This window comes from Terrapene carolina, unplaced genomic scaffold, assembly GCF_002925995.2.
Source record: "Terrapene carolina triunguis isolate 2854851 unplaced genomic scaffold, T_m_triunguis-2.0 Scaffold374, whole genome shotgun sequence".
In the NCBI taxonomy this organism is placed as follows: Eukaryota; Metazoa; Chordata; order Testudines; family Emydidae; genus Terrapene; species Terrapene triunguis.
In genome coordinates this window covers 3,498,099-3,519,150 of record NW_020664725.1, presented here as the reverse complement: position 1 = coordinate 3,519,150, position 21,052 = coordinate 3,498,099, and the positions used below count along the sequence as shown (strand labels likewise).

At 50.6% G+C, this 21,052-nt stretch overlaps 1 protein-coding gene across 1 annotated transcript in view; it reads left to right on the top strand.

The window, feature by feature from the left end:
* The window catches only part of KIRREL3 (kirre like nephrin family adhesion molecule 3), a 702,914-nt gene that overhangs the window by 634,085 nt on the left and 47,777 nt on the right, over window positions 1–21,052 (top strand). Inside the window, exons 11-12 of the mRNA XM_026657944.1 lie at window positions 16,825–16,925; window positions 19,925–20,123. Coding sequence (XP_026513729.1) covers window positions 16,825–16,925; window positions 19,925–20,123 — 300 coding nt within the window. The remainder of the gene's footprint in view (window positions 1–16,824; window positions 16,926–19,924; window positions 20,124–21,052) is intronic.

The window sequence follows — 21,052 nt, the reverse complement described above, 5'->3', positions numbered from 1 at the left end:
AAAAAGCCACGTCCTGCTTCTCCCCCCTCCCTCCATCGCTTGCGCTGCCATACAGCTGATCAGCACAAGCCTGGGAGGGAGGGGTGAGGAGGAGGAATGAGGCATGCTTGGGGAAGAGGCGGGGCCAGGGTGGGGATTTGGGGCGGGATCCAATGGGGCAGTGAGGGGCGGAGTTGGGAAGGGGGGGGGCGCGAGACAATTCGCGTCCCTGTATGGGGCCCCGCACCTGCTAAAGCCGGCCCTGCCTCCTGGAGACAGGCACATACCCCCGGCCAGCCCTGTCTCACAACAAGCCAAGGAAGAGGTGGCTAGTGGTTAGTGCATTCACCTGCTACGTGAGCAGCATGTGGTCAAATCCCTTCTCTGCCTGATTCAAAACAGGGACTTGGACCCAGATCCCCTACTGCAGCACCCTAACCCCCAGGCTAGCAGCTGCCATGTTGAAGCTGTCCCCTTTGTACGCACTGGGGCAGAGAGCGCAGTCCGGGCACTCGCCGGGGAGATAGGAGTACAAGTCCCTGCTCCAAATCCAGCAGAGCCTGGGTCTGGCTGAGTGCGCTCACCACTGGGCTATTGGGTATTTAGCGGGAGAGGAAGGTGAGATAGGGCCTATGTCCTGGCTGCAGGGAGCCCCTGCTCTCTGTTTGGGATTCACAGCTGGGAGAAATAAGAGGGCAGCCTTCGTTATAACCTCTAGCACACTCCCCCTGCCTGTGGGAGACCTCCGGTCAGTCCCCCATCGGTGGGCTGGAGAGCAGGGATTTCAACAGGGGAGTGTCATTCTCAGGGGAGTGCCCGAGACACCGGAGGGTGCGATATTATGACATGTGCGTATCTGTCGCTCCATCTCCCCTGTCGGAGCCGTTCCACTGTGGATAAATAATTAACTATGCATTGGGCCAACCAGAGACCAAGACTGCCTCTCTAGCGTGGTGGGTAGGGCTCGCACCAGCATGGTGGGAGACCCTTGTCCAAATCCCATCCTCACATCAGGCAGAGGGGAGAACTGAACGGGGGTCTCTCACCTCTTCGGTGAGTGGCCTATGCTAAAGGTTACAAGGGACGCTGCCACCTCCTCCTTCCCTGCTGGCCGTTTTGTGTGGAGTCAGGCCCCCTCCGAGTGTGCCTGATGGAGAGGCCCCATTGGCACATTAGGGAATGCAAGGCCCAGTGTGTGACCCTGCTGGGCTGAGGAGTGAGATAGGCATTCAGTTGGCAGGGCAGGGCAGGACCACGGCAGCTGTGTGCATGCCCAGCTGCCAAAACGTAGGCGTCTTGGGGACGGTGGAAACTTCAGGCTTGTCTGCACAGGACGTTCGTGCATGGTGGGCTGGTACACTATAGATTCCCCCCTGGCTTGCCATGCACTAATGTCCTGGTAGACAGGCGCTCAGGGGCAGCTGAGCAGGGGTTCTGTGAATGACAATGCAGCCTGAATGCTAGGGAATCTTGCAGGGGCATAACCATGAGCTGGGCAGCTTTGTGCACCAGCAGACATTCAGGGAACGTTATGGGTGGAAATTTAGGCATCTGGGGAATTTAGGCAGCAGCTGAGTAGGTGTTTTGAGGCTCTGACTTATGGACTAAGGTGCCCAAAGTGGCTGCTAGATTCATAAATCCCTTTGTGGATCTAACCCTGTCTTTTTGTGGTGTGTTTGGACTGCTTCTTGCACAGTGGGGTTGGGGCTTCTAGGAGCTATACTACTACTAATAAACACCTAGCTCTTATCTAGCACTTTTCATATAGCTCTCAAAGCGCTTTACAAAGGAGGTCAGGATCATTTTCTCCATTTTACAGATGGGGAAAGGCTCAGGGAGCGGAAAGGACTTGCCAGGGGAAGTGACTTGCCAAAGATCACCCAGCAAGCCAATGGCCAAGCCAGGTCTCCTGACTCCCAGTCCAGTGTCCTGTCTACGAGACCTTTGAGGAGCAGTGATGGAGCCCTGCTTTGCACCCTGCCATTCCATCTCGCCATTCCTCCCCTCCCTCCCGTTCCATGTCACTTTCCTGTGACCACGGCCTGGTCAGCAGTTCACTGAGTTTGGAGGCCAGCGTGGAATCCTCCAGAAGCTGGAGTCTCAGACCAAAGACAAGTAGGAGTCTGAGCCTCTGCTAACAGAAGGGAGGATTATGCAGATTAGCAGCATTCAGCAGAGGCAAAAAGAGGTGCCAGGAATCAGCAGCCAAACGCCTCTCGAGCTTTCTGACCACCCTTACTGGCTGTGCTGCAACCACAATAGACTCTCCTAGTTCTTCTTCCCCCAGCTCTTTTCGGGTTGCCTTTGCCTGCACCCACCATTTAAGAAATAGGTGCCCAATGGGCTGTGACTCTTCTGTATCAAAAACAAGCTAGGAAGACAGTACAGTGACATGGACGAACTCAAGTCACGGGGCCCAATTCAGGGCTCGTTGGGCAGCCTAGGGTAAGTCTCCGAACCGCTCCATGCCTCGGTTGCCCCACCTGGAAAATGGAAAGCCCGCCTACCTCCCAGTGTTGTTACGAAGCGTAACGTCTATTTGTAAGCGTGGTGGCCCTGAATCAGGAAACCGTCACTCTTCAGGAGAGAAATTAACCATGTGCTTCATTTTAAACATGTGCTTAAGTGCCCCTGAAGCCCCGCCAAGCTCCAGTTCAGCCGGTTCACATGTGGTAAAACCAACACTGCCTTGTCTACACTAGAGAGCTGGAACGGGCTAGCTGACATCTTCACCACACCTTTCAGCCTAGTCAAGACAGACTCTGAGAGGGGCTACAGACTGACTTTTTGTTCCGTGTTTGTACAGCGCCAAGCACAGTGGGGTCCGGTCCAGGACTGGGGCTCCCAGGCACTACAGTGATCACAGGGAATAAATAATGATACTATTCTGTGCCGGGCATTGTCCTAGCCGCTCAGCACAAACCCGTTCCTCACAGGGAGGAAGCACATGCAATAAATCCTCTCTCTCTGAAAAACAATTCACAGCTCCGACAACAATTTGTTCTTCAGCTGCTGCCGGCCCCTGATAGAGCGCGTCTCCTGCCTTCTGATGGGGCAGTCTTCTCAGGGAACGGGCCATTGCAATAATAAGGATAAATGAGCGATCGGCTGGAAGGCGAGACACGGCGCAAACCAATCTGCAGGAGGGGCGACCGGCTGGCGACCTTGCCAGGCATCCCCGTCTATCTTGATCCCTTCGTCTCTTCGTTACATTGCGGGCGCCAGATTAACACAAGGTTCTGTGACTGCCCCGTGGCGTGAGCAGGCGTCTGGAGCTCCCTTTCGCCTTGACGGCGTAGGAGCAGGAGACAAATCTCCTTGTGGAGCAGCAGGGCAGCTATTGATTCATCAGCTAGTCCTAGCAGGCTGAGCCCCTGGAGCGAATACCTGCCATTTCTGGCAATGCAGCGGAACTGTGGGCCTGCATTACCTGAGCTTGGCGTGGGGAATGACGGACCACAGCACCTGCAATGAGGGTTCCCTCTCATTACCCACGACTCACTGGGTGAGAGACCCAAGGAACCCTATCAGCCTAGTGTGGAGGGATCGACATCAGAGAGCTAGAATGGAAGAGGCAGCTGTATTCTAACTTGATAGTTCACTTTGTAACCTCTCTGCCTTTTCATCCCAGGGTCTGAGTTCAAGGTCTCCTCAGGTGAGAGACTGATGGTGGGAATAGGAGCCAGAAATGCCCCACGTCCCGCTGTACTGATCTGCTGTGTGGCCTTGGGGCACTCGTGTCACACCACTGTGCCTCAGTTTCCTGAGATGTACATTTGGGATGGTGTACTTGGCAGAGGGACCGGATGGGTCCCCTCTGTTGGCTGTAATGCCCGGTTACGCCTCGGTCAACACAACTTTATTGACAACTGAGCAGCTGACGAAGGCCGGTGGGTCCAATTCTTAGGGATTTGGGAAATGCCAGCTCAATTCCCTGCACCGCCACAGACTTCCTATGTGACCGTGGCAAAGCCCCCTGGTGATCCGGCCCCATTCAAGTCAAGGGGGGAGTGGGTTGCTATTGACCTCAGTGGTTGTAGAATCAGGCCCTTTTCTCCTGAGTTTTCTAGCTGTAAAACAGGAGTAATAGCACTGCCCGCATCTTGCAGGCGTGTGGTGAAGATTAGTACATTAACAGCCGTGAGGCGCTCAGTATTCCGGTAACAGGGGCCGTATCAGTAGCACAGATGGACTAAATGGTCTATCTACCTGCCTTACTGTATCAAAATGAACCTTGCATTGCCGGTGCTTATTGCTGGGCATACCAGTGACCAATGCAACCCACTGGAACGGGACCTGCTATTTGCTCATCATCTAGAACTTCTGCTGAACGCAAGGAGTTAAAATGAAACCGCCCCCCACCAAGAGATTGTAAGGCTGCAAAGACCTCAAAGGAAAGGCGGATATTGACTCAGGTGCCCCAGGGAAGCTCGGACCTTCCTTTGATTCCTTAAAGGCTCCAGAGTCAGCAATCTGCCTTCTCTTTTGTGTGAGCCTCTGGGGCTGCACAAATAAATTGGCACTGCGATGCTAAAAATAACCACAACCGACAGCACCGCCATTTATATCCATAGCAACCCTGTTTAAAGTCTTTTACTGCCTGTGGGCTGTCTGACACTTAGCACTGAATCCCAAGCCAGGAGATTGGCAGCCTTCATGAGCAGCCACTTCCTGTTGGAGACTCAAACTCCAGTCCCAGATGCAAACAGGCTTCAACTTTACACTATTATTTCACAAAATGGTCTTTAGTCGTATGCTGTTAGCCTGATGCTAAGCCTCTGACTCCGAACTCCTGAAGCAATAATCAGACCCAAAGCTGCTGGCGTTTGTGCCATTTAAAATCCATTATCCCTGGGGAAAATGACCCTTTTATTATTATTATTTATTTTATTTATGATCATTAAGCCATTTTTCTCGACTTAGGCTTTTTTCTTTCTTTGCTGTCCACCCAGCCTTGCAGTGCTCCCAGAACTTGGAACTAGCATTCAACTGCTGACACATAGGGGCACGCTAAGTCCTGTAGTGAAAGCCCAGCCTGAAAAGCTGGGCTCTGTTCTTGCCTCTGCTGGTTGACCGTGTGTGTTTCATGAGCAACGAGTGATGCAGGCAGGCAAGCGGAGATCCAGGGAAGCGATCGTGCCGGGCATGACACGCTGAGGATCCGTGTGCAAAGCAGCCTAGCCCTTGCGTTTCGGAAGCTGTGCTGCCACACCCAGCTACGTCCCTCGGAGTTGAGCCTCTTTCACCGGTTCCACTCATCGCACTGTGTTGGGCAAGTCACTTACAGCCATGTTTGCAAAAGTTGCCACTGAGTTGGGTGTCTCCAATGTTTGGATCCAAACCGGAGACGCCTGGGACCCCATTTTCAGAGGTGCTGCGTTCTCTCTGTTCCCGATGTGTGCGGCGGGGAGCCTCAGGAGCTCTTTGCATAGCTGAGGCAGGGGACATTTTTAAAACCACCTAAAACATTTTTTCACTCCCACTGAAAATCTCTCCCTCCTTCTTTTGGAGGCTGAAATGCCCCCCCCCTTTAAACTTGGGTTTGTTTTTTATAAATGCACATGCGTGGATGGTAGCCCTGGTGAAAGATGCCGGCTGGATAAGCCTGGAGATTGATGCCCACAGAACAAGTCGAGGAACAGATGGGGGCAACTGTAAGTACCCCACATGCTGCAGCTGAGGCCAGAGCATCTCCCCTCTATCCTGACATTCGACATGTTTACATGAAATTCCAATCAGTGCGGCTGCCTGGGCATCTCTTAAGTCCACACATAAGCCCTTTTTGAGGGCTTCAGTGGTGTAGAGGCGTCTTGCTGGCCCTTTGTATTAAAATGAGCTTCCCCCAATTGCATCCTTACTGGGAGGTGATATCAAGCTGTGGGCAAAGTGCCTGCGTTGCCTTTCAGGCGCAGTGTGTCCAAGCCGTAGCAGCTTGTTCCCCGTCAGCATGACAATATATTAGTAAGCATAAAAAGAGACGCATCCAGGGCAAAATCATGTTGTGTGTTTATCGCATCCCACTTCCTTGGGGTCTTGTGACATTTTGGGATGCAATTCAGACCAGTGAGAGGTTGTGTCACCGCTTGCCCTGTAACCCTGGGTGCCTTAAATGCTCTGCTTCTGGGGCTCACAGCCTGGACGCCAAGAGCCAGCAAGCAGGCATGCAGGTCCCTGTGTGCTGTGCAGCCCTGCTTCAGCGCTCTGATCCCAGCAGCCTACCTACAGCACAGCAGCCCCATCCTGGTCTCCATCAGTCTTGGTGACTGCTCGCGGGGTGACCTCTACACCCCCAGGCTCAAATTTCCCCCAAACCACCTGTGCTGAAAGTGTCCAGCCCTCTCCTGGAACACTCCGAGAATTTATAAGGTGTGTAGCCCCTTTAAAGAGACAAAAGCCCAGCAGCTTCTTGCCTTAAACTGGAGTTAAGAATCGCTTCCATTTAAACACAGCACCAGGTTGGTTTAGATTAAAAGTAAAACAAGTTTATGAACAAAAAGAGATTCGTTTGAAGTGAGTTCAAGTCCAAGGGATAAAGGCAGAATGGTTACAAGCAAATCAAAGTAAAATACTCTTTCACGTGGCTAAGATTTTACTCAGCAAGCTATAGCCTTGGCTCAAGGTAGATTTCTTATCTCTCTTTTTCTTTCCAGCCATGGCTGGCTTTCTCTCAGTCAGGACCTTCTACAGAAGTACAAGGTGCTGGTGTCCCTTGTCTTCCTAGTGAAAGTTCTTTGCCTGAGCAGGTTTCTCACGTATACTCAGAGACTTCAACCCCTTTGATTGAAGGTTCCATCTTTCTAAGCTTACAAAAGCTCTGGCCCCTTGTGTCTGTCCGGTGATGGATGCCAAGATTCCTTCTCTCTTCTTATATCCTCCCAAACTCACTGGTTTGTCCCCAGACTTATATGACCTCGTGCTGTTCTTCCCTTCCTGGGGATTTCCCATCCCCATGCTGAGTCATATGTAAATACTCTTAACTGTCTTTGGTCACATCTTGCTTAATTTCATTGGAGACAGGTAGATAGCTGCCTTCCCTCCTGTCTGGGAGAAAACCTGCTTCTCCCTGTGTTTGGTCACAGACTTTAAAGTATAATAGCAGTGAGTACCCATAATTCATCAGAGTGTTAATACAAAAAGAACAGGAGTACTTGTGGCACCTTAGAGACTAACAAATTTATTATAGCATAAGCTTTCGTGGGTTACAACCCACTTCTTCGGATGCATATAGAGTGAAACATATATAGAGGAGATATATATACACACATACAGAGAGCATGAATAGGTGGGAGTTGTCTTACCAACTCTGAGAGGCCAATTAAGTAAGAGAAAAAAAAGAAAAACTTTTGAAGTGATAATCAAGATAGCCAAGTACAGACAGTTTGATAAGAAGCAAGTGTGAGAATACTTACAAGGGGAGATAGATTCAATGTTTGTAATGGCTCAGCCATTCCCAATCCCTATTTAGCCCTGAGTTGATTGTGTCTAGTTTGCATATCAATTCCAGCTCAGCAGTCTCTCGTTGGAGTCTGTTTTTGAAGTTTTTCTGTTTTAAGATAGCCACCCGCAGGTCTGTCATAGAATGGCCAGACAGGTTAAAGTGTTCTCCCACTGGTTTTTGAGTATTATGATTCCTGATGTCAGATTTGTGTCCATTAATTCTTTTGCGTAGAGACTGTCCGGTTTGGCCAATGTACATGGCAGAGGGGCATTGCTGGCACATGATGGCATATATCACATTGGTAGATGTGCAGGTGAACGAGCCCCTGATGGTATGGCTGATGTGATTAGGCCTTATGATGGTGTCACTTGAATAGATATGTGGACAGAGTTGGCATCGGGCTTTGTTACAAGGATAAGTTCCTGGGTCAGTGTTTTTGTTCAGTGATGTGTGTTTGCTGGTGAGTATTTGCTTTAGGTTGGGGGGTTGTCTGTAAGCGAGGACAGGTCTGTCTCCCAAGATCTGTGAGAGTAAAGGGTCATCTTTCAGGATAGGTTGTAGATCTCTGATGATGCGCTGGAGAGGTTTTAGTTGGGGGCTGAAGGTGACAGCTAGTGGTGTTCTGTTATTTTCTTTGTTGGCCCTGTCTTGTAGGAGGTGACTTCTGGGTACTCGTCTGGTTCTGTCAATCTGTCAAATCTGACATCAGGAATCATAATACTCAAAAACCAGTGGGAGAACACTTTAACCTGTCTGGCCATTCTATGACAGACCTGCGGGTGGCTATCTTAAAACAGAAAAACTTCAAAAACAGACTCCAACGAGAGACTGCTGAGCTGGAATTGATATGCAAACTAGACACAATCAACTCAGGGTTAAATAGGGATTGGGAATGGCTGAGCCATTACAAACATTGAATCTATCTCCCCTTGTAAGTATTCTCACACTTGCTTCTTATCAAACTGTCTGTACTTGGCTATCTTGATTATCACTTCAAAAGTTTTTTTTTTTCTCTTACTTAATTGGCCTCTCAGAGTTGGTAAGACAACTCCCACCTATTCATGCTCTCTGTATGTGTGTATATATATCTCCTCTATATATGTTTCACTCTATATGCATCCGAAGAAGTGGGTTGTAACCCACGAAAGCTTATGCTATAATAAATTTGTTAGTCTCTAAGGTGCCACAAGTACTCCCGTTCTTTTTGCGGATACAGACTAACACGGCTGCTACTCTGAAACCAGTGTTAATACAGACATTTCACAATGATATTAAGCACCAGTGTGTCATTAGTCGTCATAAAAGACCATACTTGATACGTTTTTATAATACAGTAATATTGCATACAATCAGTTGATTCAATTATTTATCATGTAAGGTTCAGACCTCCTGTCTTTATAGTCCAGTAAACCATTGGAATGGATTCTCAGATAAAGTTCCTTTTCTCCTGCTGGGAAGAGACGCCATGGGGTCTGGTGAAGACTTCATGCTAGTTCCTCCTTTGCTGGTGATAGCTGAGTTGTTATCGCCTCCCCTTATCAGCTTGAGGGCTTTGTTTACCTTTTATGTAAATGTACCTTCATTGTCTCTGCCTGATGAACAGGCTGGTCGGCCAAGCAAGTAACCATTCCATTGTCTAGGGCAGACTGGGCATATGCATTGCTTCCCAAACATGTTTTAAGAAAACAGCTCTAGCACATATCCATAACTGTTTGTACACACACCGTATATACACCATGCAAGAATATTAATGGTCAGTGAGTTATTTGTTTTCCAGTGATATTCAACATGCCATGGTTTGGGTATATATCATGATAATAGCATGTTAGATGTAGTGAGTATGTCAGGCCTGACAAGAGTAGCTGAGACAGGTTAGCAAACCAACAATGGGCCTCTGTGTCACAGTTGTACAAGGAACATACGTTCTCTGGGGTTAGTACCATCATTTTGTTCTGTGTTGTGCAGCGCCTGGGAGGATGATGTAAAGTACAATGGGGTCCTGGTCTGTGACAGCAGTGCCTAGTGCTACGGAAATACAGATAGTCATAATAATATACCTACAAGTTCATAGCAGTTGGTACCACCCGAATGCCCCCTCTTCCCAAAGACTTCATAATGCCGGAAATTGACAGGCAAATCGTTACAATGTATGGAAGAGACAATCTGAAAGGGATGAGCAGAGACTGGTTATGGGCTATGGATCCTTTTGTCTCTAGGTGCAGCCCAGGTTGGCAGTGACCACCTGATGTGTGTCCAGTGGCCCCTGGAAGAGGAGATTGGTGGCGCTGGTCTAGTTCTCTGTGGAGAAGTGTCCATAGCTCAGAGATCACACTAATAGACTCATAGACTTTAAAGCCAGAAGGTACCGTCATGATCATCTAGTCTGACCTCCTGCACACTGCAGGCCACAGACTCTCACCCACCCACTCCTGTGGTAGACCCCTAACCTCTGGCTGAGTTACTGAAGTCCTCAAATCATGGTTTAAAGACTTCAAGTTACAGAGAATCCACCATTTACACTAGTTTAAACCTGCGAGTGAGCCATGCCCCATACTGCAGAGGAAGGCGAAACTGCCAATCTGACCCAGGGGGAAATTTCTTCCCTAGCCCAAATATGGCAATCAGTTAGACGACTCCAGGTTGGTAATCTCAGCAAAGAGGTCAAGAACTGAGTTCCTGGGCTCCCCACTAGATGGGTCTCTGGGAAGGGGGGTGCGGAAGCATAGCCTGCGGCCTAGGCTGTACCAGTTATAAGTCAAACCAGAAAGCTTCAGTCTCTAGGGCTCTCCGTCCAGCACCTACAAGTGGGCGTCTGGGGTTTTCTGTCTTGTATTACACTTGTGGGCCCCATCCCTGCACTTTCCATTGCTCCCACACAGGTGACTCTTGGTTTCTTTTTGGGCCCTCTCTTCTTCTGAGAGGGCAGCCATTGTCATTCCTGTAGGAAAGCCCTTCTGGGGACCCGCAAACCCTTTGCCAGAGGTCCAGTAGGCTCCTCCCTCCTTTCATTGGGGTCGAACAGATGACCTTCTTCTCCAGCACTAAATTCACACAAACACACACACACACTCATACATCGCCGATTTTAAAATGAATGTTGCATAGGAAGGCAGTCAAGCAGAATGCGGACCTGTGTAGGGAAGCCAGGGTTCGCTGTCCTACTTCTGCTTCACCCTCAGGTCCTAATTCTCCTCAGGGTGCCAAAAGGCAGCATATGAAAAGTAGAACACACTCAGGATAACAGAATTTTTAACTGGGAGGGTTAAAAAATAAAACCACCATGTATCAGTTTGACCATACACAGGAGGGGAAAAGAGAGGGAGCAAGATCGATGGGGACATGAAGCATGAGTGAATGTTGGCTGAGCTGGGTGAACTTTCTGATAAAACCAACACAGATGGTCACAATGAGTTCAATCCACCCTGATTTCACATCAGACAGGAAGGGATGCCTTAGGAGTGGGACTTGCTCTGGTGAGATTTTCCTGCCCAGCTTCCAGGCCCCAGCAGTTTGGATAATGATCCCAAATAGGGCTATTTCTCAAAGCTAACGAAGCTACTTGAGCCACTGGAGTTCACGCACCCCTACCTGAAAACGTCCGGTCGGTCAGAGGTGTGATTTTTTCCCCCAACCCAACCAACATAGTTACGTTGGCAAAAGCCCTCGTTTAGGTGCTGATGTACTGGGGAAAAAGTGCTTTTGCTGGTATATTTTGTTCACAGGACTGGTATAAGCCAGTGTTTCTCAAAGACTGGTCTGTGGACCGGCACCGGTCCCGGAGATCTCCCTGAGATAGTTTAGGAAGGCAGCAAGCCAGTCCCTGGTATCAAAAAGCTAGAGAAACACTATAAGCTGTACTAGCAAAACAACAATATAGAGTTCTCAACAGAAACTCCGAAGAGATGTACCGCCAAACCCATTCTACTGTAGCCAAAGCCTCCGTTAAAGATGGCTACTCCATTTGGATAAAGCTGTGTTCTGTTTAGGAGCGACAAACTCCTCTCATCATTGGGTCCCTCACACTCAAAATCTCTGAATCAGTGAAGGAATGCTTCCTTGTGTTCTAATCACATCCAGGTTATTTATTAACATGCCTTTCTAGGGCTCCCAGCACTATAGAGTGTGAGCACCCAACAGACGTTGAGGAATTTACCCTCACAGCCCCCTATGCCGGATTATCTTTGTCCCCCTTTTACTGATAGGGAAACTGAAGCAGAGATTAAGGTCAAGGTTCTTCAAAATTGACCAATGATGTTCGGGTGCCCAACTCCAGACACCTTTCAGGGGCCTGAATCCCAGAGGCTGGGTGTTCGTCGCTGCCTGAAAATCAAGTTGGGCGTCCAAAAATGGAGGTATCCCACATGACTAGTCATTATTTTTGAAAATCTTCGCCTAAATCTGTGGCAGAGGCACAGGCTTGTGCTGTGAAAAGACTATCCTTTGCCAGCTTGTAAGGAGTGAGTATGTATCTATGAAAGCATATGTGCTAGAGGGGGTGTGAATGTGTATGGAGGTGCAACTGCAGAGGTATATAGGTGAATGCAAGGGGCTGCTTATGTAAGAGCAGAGCTGGGAGAATAATTTGGAACCAGACCTGGGCAGAAGATGTCAGTGAAAATTACTTCTCTGGAAAGTGTTGCAAAATAATGTTTTCTATTTTCTCTTATGAGTCATTCCGTGACTTTCACCTCTGCTTGGGAATTAGCCATCAACAAATCTTGACTTTCTCCAGTGTATTCTGTATTCAGAATTATTCATCAAATAATTTCTGTGAATAATTCTTAGGCTGGGGCTTGTTTGCATGCATTTTGTTCTGTCTCTCGAATAGGCGAGCTGTTTTGATTGGACAATGTAGTCACATGATGTATTCCTGGTCTCTGGTTAAGAATTCAATAGTGGAGTAAATTTCACTCTTCAGCTTTACAGGTTCTATAGAATTTAGCATTTTTTATTAAATTCTGCAGGACTTTTCAATACCAGACATATTCATGTTTGCAAATTCAAAATGTGCTTGTTGAAAAAAAATTTCTGCAGTATTTGCTTAAAAGTCTCCTTTTTATCAACCATTCCTTCCTTAGAATCTGTGTGGAAAGGGAATCCTAAAATGGTGCTAATTCAACCAAGCGCAGTCTTCTGAAAATCCAAATGCGCATATAGACTTTTTTTTGCAGACTGCAACTAGCTCAGTTCAAAAGCATGTTGTGGGAGTGAGGATTTCTGGGTGGTGAGTGTGAGAGAGAGACAGATGGAGAATATATATTTGAGTGTGTGTATGTGTGCAAATATGTATGTTTGAGTGAGTGTAGGTGTGTTTTCTGCATGCGTTACGCCAGTGTGTCTATGCACAAATCTATCTGTGGATTTGTGTGCATGAATGTGTATATATATATGCATGCATATGTGTTTATGCATGAAAAAAGTGTGAATGTGCATGAATATTTGTTTGTGTGTGTCTACACATGAAAAGGGGTGTGTGTGTGTGTGTGTGTGTGTGTGTGTGTGTGTTGGGGGCAGGAGAAGTCTTCCAACGTAATCCACAGATGTGAATTCAAAACAAGACTCAGCAGCCCAGTTGGTCATTAGGAGCAAAGTATGACCCGCTGTGCTTGGCAGAGCGGCCCCGCCATGCCATGGGCGTTCAGAGCACGTTCCAGCTCAGCTGTGCAAGAAGCAAGCGTGCAGAATGTTTAGTTCAGGGGCAGCCTGCATCCTGCCAACCACAGCAGCCCCTTTGCCTCATCCCCCCGTCAGAGAAGCTAATTGCCTTCACCCTGATGCACAAACCATGCCTGGATCCTGGCTTGTTGCTGTTTTCCCGTCTGCCAGCAGCCGCAGCAGCAGCTCACAGAAATGTAAATCTATTTTAATTAAGGGGCTAATAAACAGTAATTATGATGCCAGCACTTTTTCTGTTCCCCTGGAATCATTCCCCCTCGATCCCCGTTCATTCCCAGGTCCTCACTGGAAGAGCTAGGGGCCTGACCTCTCCCACCCTGAAGGTTAAATGCTCCAAAGGCAAACCATGCTCTGTCAAAGGGCGAGCCCCTTTTTTTCTAATCTGCACCACAGAAAGTTAATTATGCGGTGGCAGCTCCAGAGCATAGCTGGTAGCCGTTCCCTCATTTGCATTCGCTTCCCCCGCACTGGCACAGGAGCGCCATGAGAGTGGCAGGAAGCCTAACCTTCCCCTCCTCCCTATGCCACCCAGCAGACGAAGCGCTGCTGGATGCCCGTGTTCTTGGCCTGACAGACAGCAGCGGTTCTGACATGGCACAGACACTGGGGAGCAGTGGAGTGGGAAAGGGTGAAGTTGTAACCATTCCGTGCTTGGAGAGCCAGAGAGTGCGCTGCTCTGTGACACCACAGCGGGATGATGCTTAGCCCACCAGCCCTGCAACCGTTTCGTAGCTCAGCTCCATCCCCACCTCCCACACCCTTCCAGAGTTCGCTGCACACATGAGGGCCTTGATCCACCCCCATAGCAGGCAGCAAATGAAAAACAAGCCACCGAGTAAGCAGCCTGACCCCCAGTGTCCCCACGGAATGGCTTGCTCGCCCCACAAGCAGTGTATATTTTTAATGCAAAGAATTCAATAAAATGTTTTTCAGTCCCAAGGTTGAAATCTCCCTCGTTCTGATCAAAGGCACAAAAGCAACCCGCTTCCTGTGAAAGATGGCAGGGCTGGTGTTTGCCCCTTGAGCTCCCTTTGCCGCTAAATCAGAGCTCCATCGAACAAATGGGCTGAGAAGAACCTGGCGGTATCCAACGAGCTCTGTCGCACGCAAGAGACAATCCGCTATACATATGAGTGCGCTAGAAAAATGTGCTCTGGAGAACAATCCTGCACTGGCTGGGGATGGACTAGATGAACTCAGCTCTGTTTGTATAATAATCATGTAGCACCATTAAATAATACTCTGCGCTTCTGTGACCCCTTCTGCTGGAGGATCTCAAAACACTGTGCTAACAATTCTTATTGTATTACCGTGCCCGTTTTCCATATGGGCAAATGAGGCACTGAAGGGAAGTGATTTAGAGTCGGAATCAGAACCCAGATTCCCCACACCCAGACCTGTGCATTAGTTACAAGATCTTCCATCTATCTCCAAGTGGCAGGTGGCTAAAATCAAAGAGAAGCCAGACTAGGGCAGGCCTACACTTAAAGCTTAGGTTGGCATAGTGATGGTGCTCAGGGGTGTGAAAAATCCACACCCTCTGGCACGTAGCTATGCCAACCTAGCCCCCGATGTAGAAGCATTCTTCCATCGACCAGAAGCTGGGAACGGGTGACAGGGGATGGATCATTTGATGATTACCTGTTCTGTTCATTCCCTCTGGGGCACCTGGCATTGGCCACAGTCGGAAGACAGGATACTGGGCTAGATGGCCCTTTGGTCTGACCCAGTATGGCCGTTCTTATGTCCTTATGACCTAGCAACCAGCGCTTGAGGCAGGTGGTTTTCCTTTCCCAGTGAAAAAACTTGGCTGTAGGCTCTGGGGTTATGCCGGCAGAGCTATTACATCAGGGGTCGGCAACCTACGGCACACTCAGCCCGCTGCCTGCCTGGGTGAATCCTAGGCCGGCAGCGGGCTGAGCGGGGCCGATGGCCAGGACCCTGGCCGGCAGGAGCCGGCGGCCCCTTGCCAGCCGGGGTCCCGGCCCTGCTCATCCCGCTGCCGGTCTGGGTGAATGGAACCCCAGGCGGGCTGAGCGGGGCCGATGGCCAGGACCCTGGCTGGCAGGAGCCGGCGGCCGGAACTCCAGACTGTCAGCTGGCTGAGCCGCTCAGCCCGCCGCCGGTCTGGAGTTCCGGCTGCCGGCCGCTTGCCAGCCGGGGTCTCGGCCCCGTTCAGCCCGCTGCTGGCCTGGATGGACGGAACCCCGGGCCGGCAGCAGGCTGAGCGGGGCTGGCGGCCAAGACCCCAGCTGGCAGAGGCCGGCGGACAGAACCCCAGACTGGCAGCGCGGGTGGCAGACAGAACCCCAGACTGGCAGCGCGCTGAGCTGCTCAGCCAGCTGCTGGTCTGGGGTTCTGTCCGTCGGCCCCTGCCAGCTGGGGTCGCTGCCGCTGGCCCCGGTCAGGCCGCTGCCGGTCTGGGGTTCTGTCGGGGGCCCCTGTAAATGTAAAATGTAAAATTTATTACTGATACGCGAAACCTTAAATTACTGAAGACTTGGCACGTCACTTCTCAAAGGTTGCCGACCCCTGTACTACGTCGTAGTGACGCCATTGTAATCTCTCATGGAATTTTCAAAGACACCTAAGCAGGGTACAAGCCTAACTCCCATTGACAATGGGAGTTAGGCACGTAACCTGCTTAGACATTTTGAAAGCTCCACTAGGTGCCTCGCTGCATTTTTAGGCACCTAAAGCCCTTTGTAAATCTGGTCTTATGTTCCCAAGTGACACAGGAGACACATTCACTTTGTGTGACTGGAACTGATGAGTCCAGGCTCGCGAAGGAGGCATGGAGAGCCACATGAGGGCAGTCGCCGAGCACGGGGTGGATCGTACAGTCTGCGGGACACTGACACCCCTCGCCGTTGGCGCTAGCAGCCCTTGCCAGCTTTCTCTGCATCTGGCTCGTTCAGTCGCCACCCCACAAGCCAACGGGGAGGAATTAGTGTAATCGGCCCCTAATGAATGCAGGCGCTGAGTAATGGGAATAGCTGCTCAGGCGAGGCTGCCACTGCACTCCCTGAGCGACCCCATCACAGGGCCTTATTACAGGCGGGCATGTGCAAAGGGGAAGCCTGTCTGAGAGCGAGAAATAACGAGGGGCTCAGAACAGCCTGTGGGGCTTTCGCCTCTAGGGCGAGCAAGAGACAGGGTCCCTCTTGCATTGTGCAAGAGCTCCCTCTGCTGGCTGCCCACAGGGCGCCTGAGACGGGAGAGAATTCAGAACAGAGCTTAGCACCGTGCGGGACCTGCCTTAGAGGGGGAAAGCGAGGGTCTCTTATAGTTTGTGTCAATGATTCCACTGTGGGCTTGGAGAGAGCTGGAGAGCAGTGTATCCACAATGCAGATCCCCGGGATCTGTGTCACACTGCTCAGCAGAAACAGCACAGCCCTGATGTGTATCCCTACAAGCCCCACTGAAAGGGAACAGTCTGGCCTGAAAGCAGAGCTTTTGGTCCCCATACAGGATCTTTGGTCCGCACTGTGTCCATGTTGCAGATCTCTGCTCCCCTGAAGGTTTGATCTGAGATCTCTCTCTCTGGAGAAGACTGCATCTGTAACACAGCATCTCTGCAACCCCCCCAAAAAAACCTTTCCCTGGAGGGGATACTGTGCTGCTTGCTCTTCATTAGCGTCACGCAATATTTCCTGCTGTGGAGTCTCCCTGCATGTGGAAGGAGGTGGGGGGGAGTCATCCGGATTTCACCTCTTCGTCTCTCTTTCAGGCCCTCCCATCATTTCCAGCACTCAGACGCAGCACGCCCTGCATGGGGAGAAGGGACAGATCAAGTGTTTCATCCGCAGCACCCCTCCGCCAGACAGAATCGTGAGTAGGCCCATCCCCTATCTCCATACTGAATGGGCTCATACAGCGGGAGAGAAGCTGCTGCCCCTCCCGTCGCAGCGCCCTGTGCTAGAGAACGAGGTTAGGCTTGTGGGCCACACTCTAATCCTGTGTGAATTCATTAAAGGAGAAGTCCTGGTGGCATTTAATCACCTTGGTAATAAGCAAGCCGCTTCAGAGCCCCAGGCAGTGACTTTGCACATTTGACTGGCTGGGAAATTCACAAGGTTTTGCAAAGCCAGAAATGAAGCCTGTTCTGTAACCGGGGGATGAAAAAGCCCTTGGCTGCTTATGGAAAAAGGTTCTGGCAGAGCCCTGGATCCCATGCGCTGGGAAACCGGGCTGCTCCTTCTTTGAGTATACTGTACCCAGGGTCAAGACCCGAGGAAGAGCTCCGTGTAGCTCCAGAGCTTGTCTCTCTCCCCAACAGAAGCTGGTCCAATAAAAGCGATTCCCTCCCCCACATCATTGTGTCTCTAATACTAAACCCAATGTTATGTTGCCAAGGAAAACACCTTCCTCCAGCCTTTAAATCACAGCATCTGGGCATGGAACAGACCAGCGTCCCTCACATGTACACGCCTTCAAACATGGAATAACTCGCACACCTGCACCCAAGCATCAAACAACCTAGCTGCATGCTTTCAGGCTAGTCCCCAGAGCTGGTCAAAGACGAGCAGTACAGTTTGAACCCCAAATGGCTGTTGGATTCAACCACATCCTTGCAGTTTGCTGTGCAGGGCATTTGTGGCCATGGGTGGTTGTTGGGATGAAGGCTGCTCTTCACATAAACGCCCACGGGCACATGCGCTCAAAGGGACTAATGCATGAACATTGTTCACTAGACGATGCTGGTTATTCACCATTCTGATTCTCCTGGTTTTAAAACTTCCAGTTATTTAAACAGGGAGCAATACCATGTGACTCAGGGGAGCAATCAGGGAGCCATAAACCTACTACATGACTTAGGTGAGCAATCGCACGTTGCAAATAATCGAAGTGAAGTTTGCAGTCGCCCTATCACGAGCTGGGATATGGGCAGACTGGCCTGTGGGCAGAGCAGAGGCGATCAGGTCTAGTGGCTGGAGTTGGAGTCAGAGGCCAGGAAGAGTGCTGAAGATCAGAGCCGGAGGCAGGGACCAGGAGTCAGAGCCAAGGGTCAGAGCTGGAAGCAGGGACCAGGAGTCAGAGCCAAGGGTCAGAGCTGGAGGCAGGGACCAGGAGTCAGAGCCAAGGGTCAGAGGCAGGAACAAGCAGGACTGGACTGGAGCAAGGCTGGGAGCAAGGCAGGATCAGGGCTGGAGCCAGGCTAGGAAAAGGGCAAGCACAGGAGAGGTTGCAGCTGCCGACATGTGCACTGAGCAGCCGGAGATCAGTGGTTGGGTTTAAGAGCAGGCTTGCTGACTTCCTCAGCCAATCAGGAGGCCCGGCTGTGCTCATAGGCTGGAGACCGGGCTGGCGCTGCTGCCAGCCCTCATTCCTGAAACCCCCCCAGCGGCTGACATTTGCTCACATAAACTGGTTGGGAGAAATCAGGATGGGGTCACATACGATTTGTGACCAAACAGTGTAAACTAGCCAGAGAAGAAAGGCTGGTGCAGTGGTGAGACAGCTAGAGTCACAGAGGGACTTAGGTGCCCAGCTCCAGGTTGTGGCTCATGGCTGAGAATGCCAAGCGGAGACAGGTGCCTGCCTCCAGCCTCTCATTCAGGTACCTAAGACCCAGACCAATGGAGTTAGGCACCTAAATATCATTGTGAATCTGGACCCTACGCCCCATCTCTTTCCTCTGCATTTCATTCCTGGTTGGCTCCGGCAGCTCCCCGCTCAGTGTGCTGGCTTCTGAGAATCCTTTCCTTAGGCACCTAGAACCCCCCCACCCCCAGCCACCTCACAATGCATGGGGAGCCTGGCCATCTGACTCAGAGCTGAGAGATCCACTGGGCAGCAGGGTGTCTAAATCCCTTTGTGAATCGAGCCCTTAGTCTCTCTGGGCCTCAGTTCCCCATCCACACAATGAGGATAATAGCACAGCCCTGCTGCACAGGGATGCTGTGCGTGCTCCGATGCTATAGTTCTGGGGGTCATCGAAGCACCGAGTGTAGCTAACTTGCAGTGAACAGTTTGATCAGGTCTTTGATCACATTCACACCCACCCCAGCACAGAATGTCCCCCCAGCTCCTAAAGCACCAGAATTCAGCTGCCACTGCAGCAATTGTAAAGATCTTGGATGTGAGGCTCCATATTCGTCCCCACTCATTGAGCCCGGACAGAGAGAGACAGGTTACAAGTCAGGAATATTTGCTAACTTTCAGGGCCAGTGCTACAAACTGCACCTGGGATCAGAAAATCCAGCTCCCAGGGATCCTTCTGCCCCCGGCCCAGGAAAGAGTCTGAAGGCTGGAGTGAGCTGGCAGCTGGGTTGATGATTCATGGAGCAGAATAGAATCCAGACGTGTCCCTCCCATTGAACACGAATGCATTTTTACAGCATTTTAATCATTCCAGTCTCAAGCCAAGCTATCTCTTCAATTCCCCCAGTATAGCAAACACAGGGCCCGCTGTAAAATTCTCCACACCACTTACCTTTAGTGGAACTGGACAAGAAGCGCTGATCTGGGTATCTTGCTGATTGGCTTCTGAATTTGTGCCTCATTTTACACCTAGAACAACTGCATTTGAAAATTAGTGGCTGCAGTGTAGCCACTGGCACTTCAATGTCCAGGGTGGAATTTTCCAAAGCACCTAAGTGACTTAGGAGCACAGGTTCCTGTGTCTTTCGGTGAGACTCATGCTCCTAAGTCTTGTAAACACTTTTGAAAGTCCCACTCCTAACTGACTCCCCTTGCACATTAGACACCCGCAGGCTACAGTCTGTGCCCACTGTTATTTAGGGGTGCACACCCCAGGCCAAGTTGAGGCCCTTCTAAAAAAATCAGGCCCTAAATGAACAAAACTAACCCCTCTTGTTGATTTGCAGGCCTGGTCCTGGAAGGAGAACGTGCTGGAGTCTGGGACCTCAGGGCGCTACACGGTGGAGACGGTCAGCACAGAAGAAGGCGTCATCTCGACGCTGACCATCAGCAACATTGTCCGAGCCGATTTCCAGACCATTTACAACTGTACTGCCTGGAACAGCTTCGGCTCAGACACTGAGATCATCCGGCTGAAAGAACAAGGTGGGAGCCACAGACAAGGTGCTTAGAAACCAGAAGGGGCTCCTGAGCATTGGGAATTAGCAGCTGGCTGCTCCAGAAGACCAGGGAGGTGCTATGATATCCAGGAGACATTTCAAAGGGAAACTGGGATGTTTTAGGAAGACATTGGGAAGGCTTGTTGGATGGCCCTAGCTCCCAAAGCTTTATGTCCCTGGGAGATGGGAAACGCTCTGCAGAGCCAATGCCGGCTGCACAATGTGGGAGGTGTTGGTAGCTTTTTGTGTGGCTCGCTCTGGGTCCGAGTCTGTAAATGTCCTTCCCACTCATTGAAGTCAAGGGGTGTTGGCTCAGCGTTGAGCGCTCTCAAGTGAAGCAGAAGTGGAAGGGTAAAGGCCATTGGGAGTTCATTGACGCGTGCACTGCTCAGAAGCCCCTGTTCCACCGCACAGTGCAATGCTGTTGCTGAGGACTGGAGGAGGCGACGTGCTCCAGTGACTGTCCACATAAAAGAGGGCCCAAAGCACAAATTTGTTGCAGCGGCAGAGCCTGCTAATGAAACCTGATCAGCAATTCCGACTGGGTCCATGCCATGCAAGCTGACAGCAGCTCAGTGCCTGCTATTGCATCTCGTTGCTCTGTGCCCACACAATGAAGCAGGACACAGACCCAAGTGGGCCAGCCTGGTGTTCAAGCAGAGTGCCCATCGGCTGGCATGCCAGATGCAGGTTTGGGGAGGGCTGGAGAGATGGAACCCACGGCAGCCAGAGTGGGAGGGAAGGGCAGCTCCTAGAAAGGGTTAAGCAGCTCTCTGAGTAATTCTGGGGCAGTTTGGGGGCTTCCATGTTGGGGGCTCTGCCTTTGTAGAGAATGTTTTGCTCCTGGAGGGACTCCAGTTCTAGTCTATGTTGTTAAATGCCCAGGCAGGCAGGTGGATTGTTCTCATTAAGCTC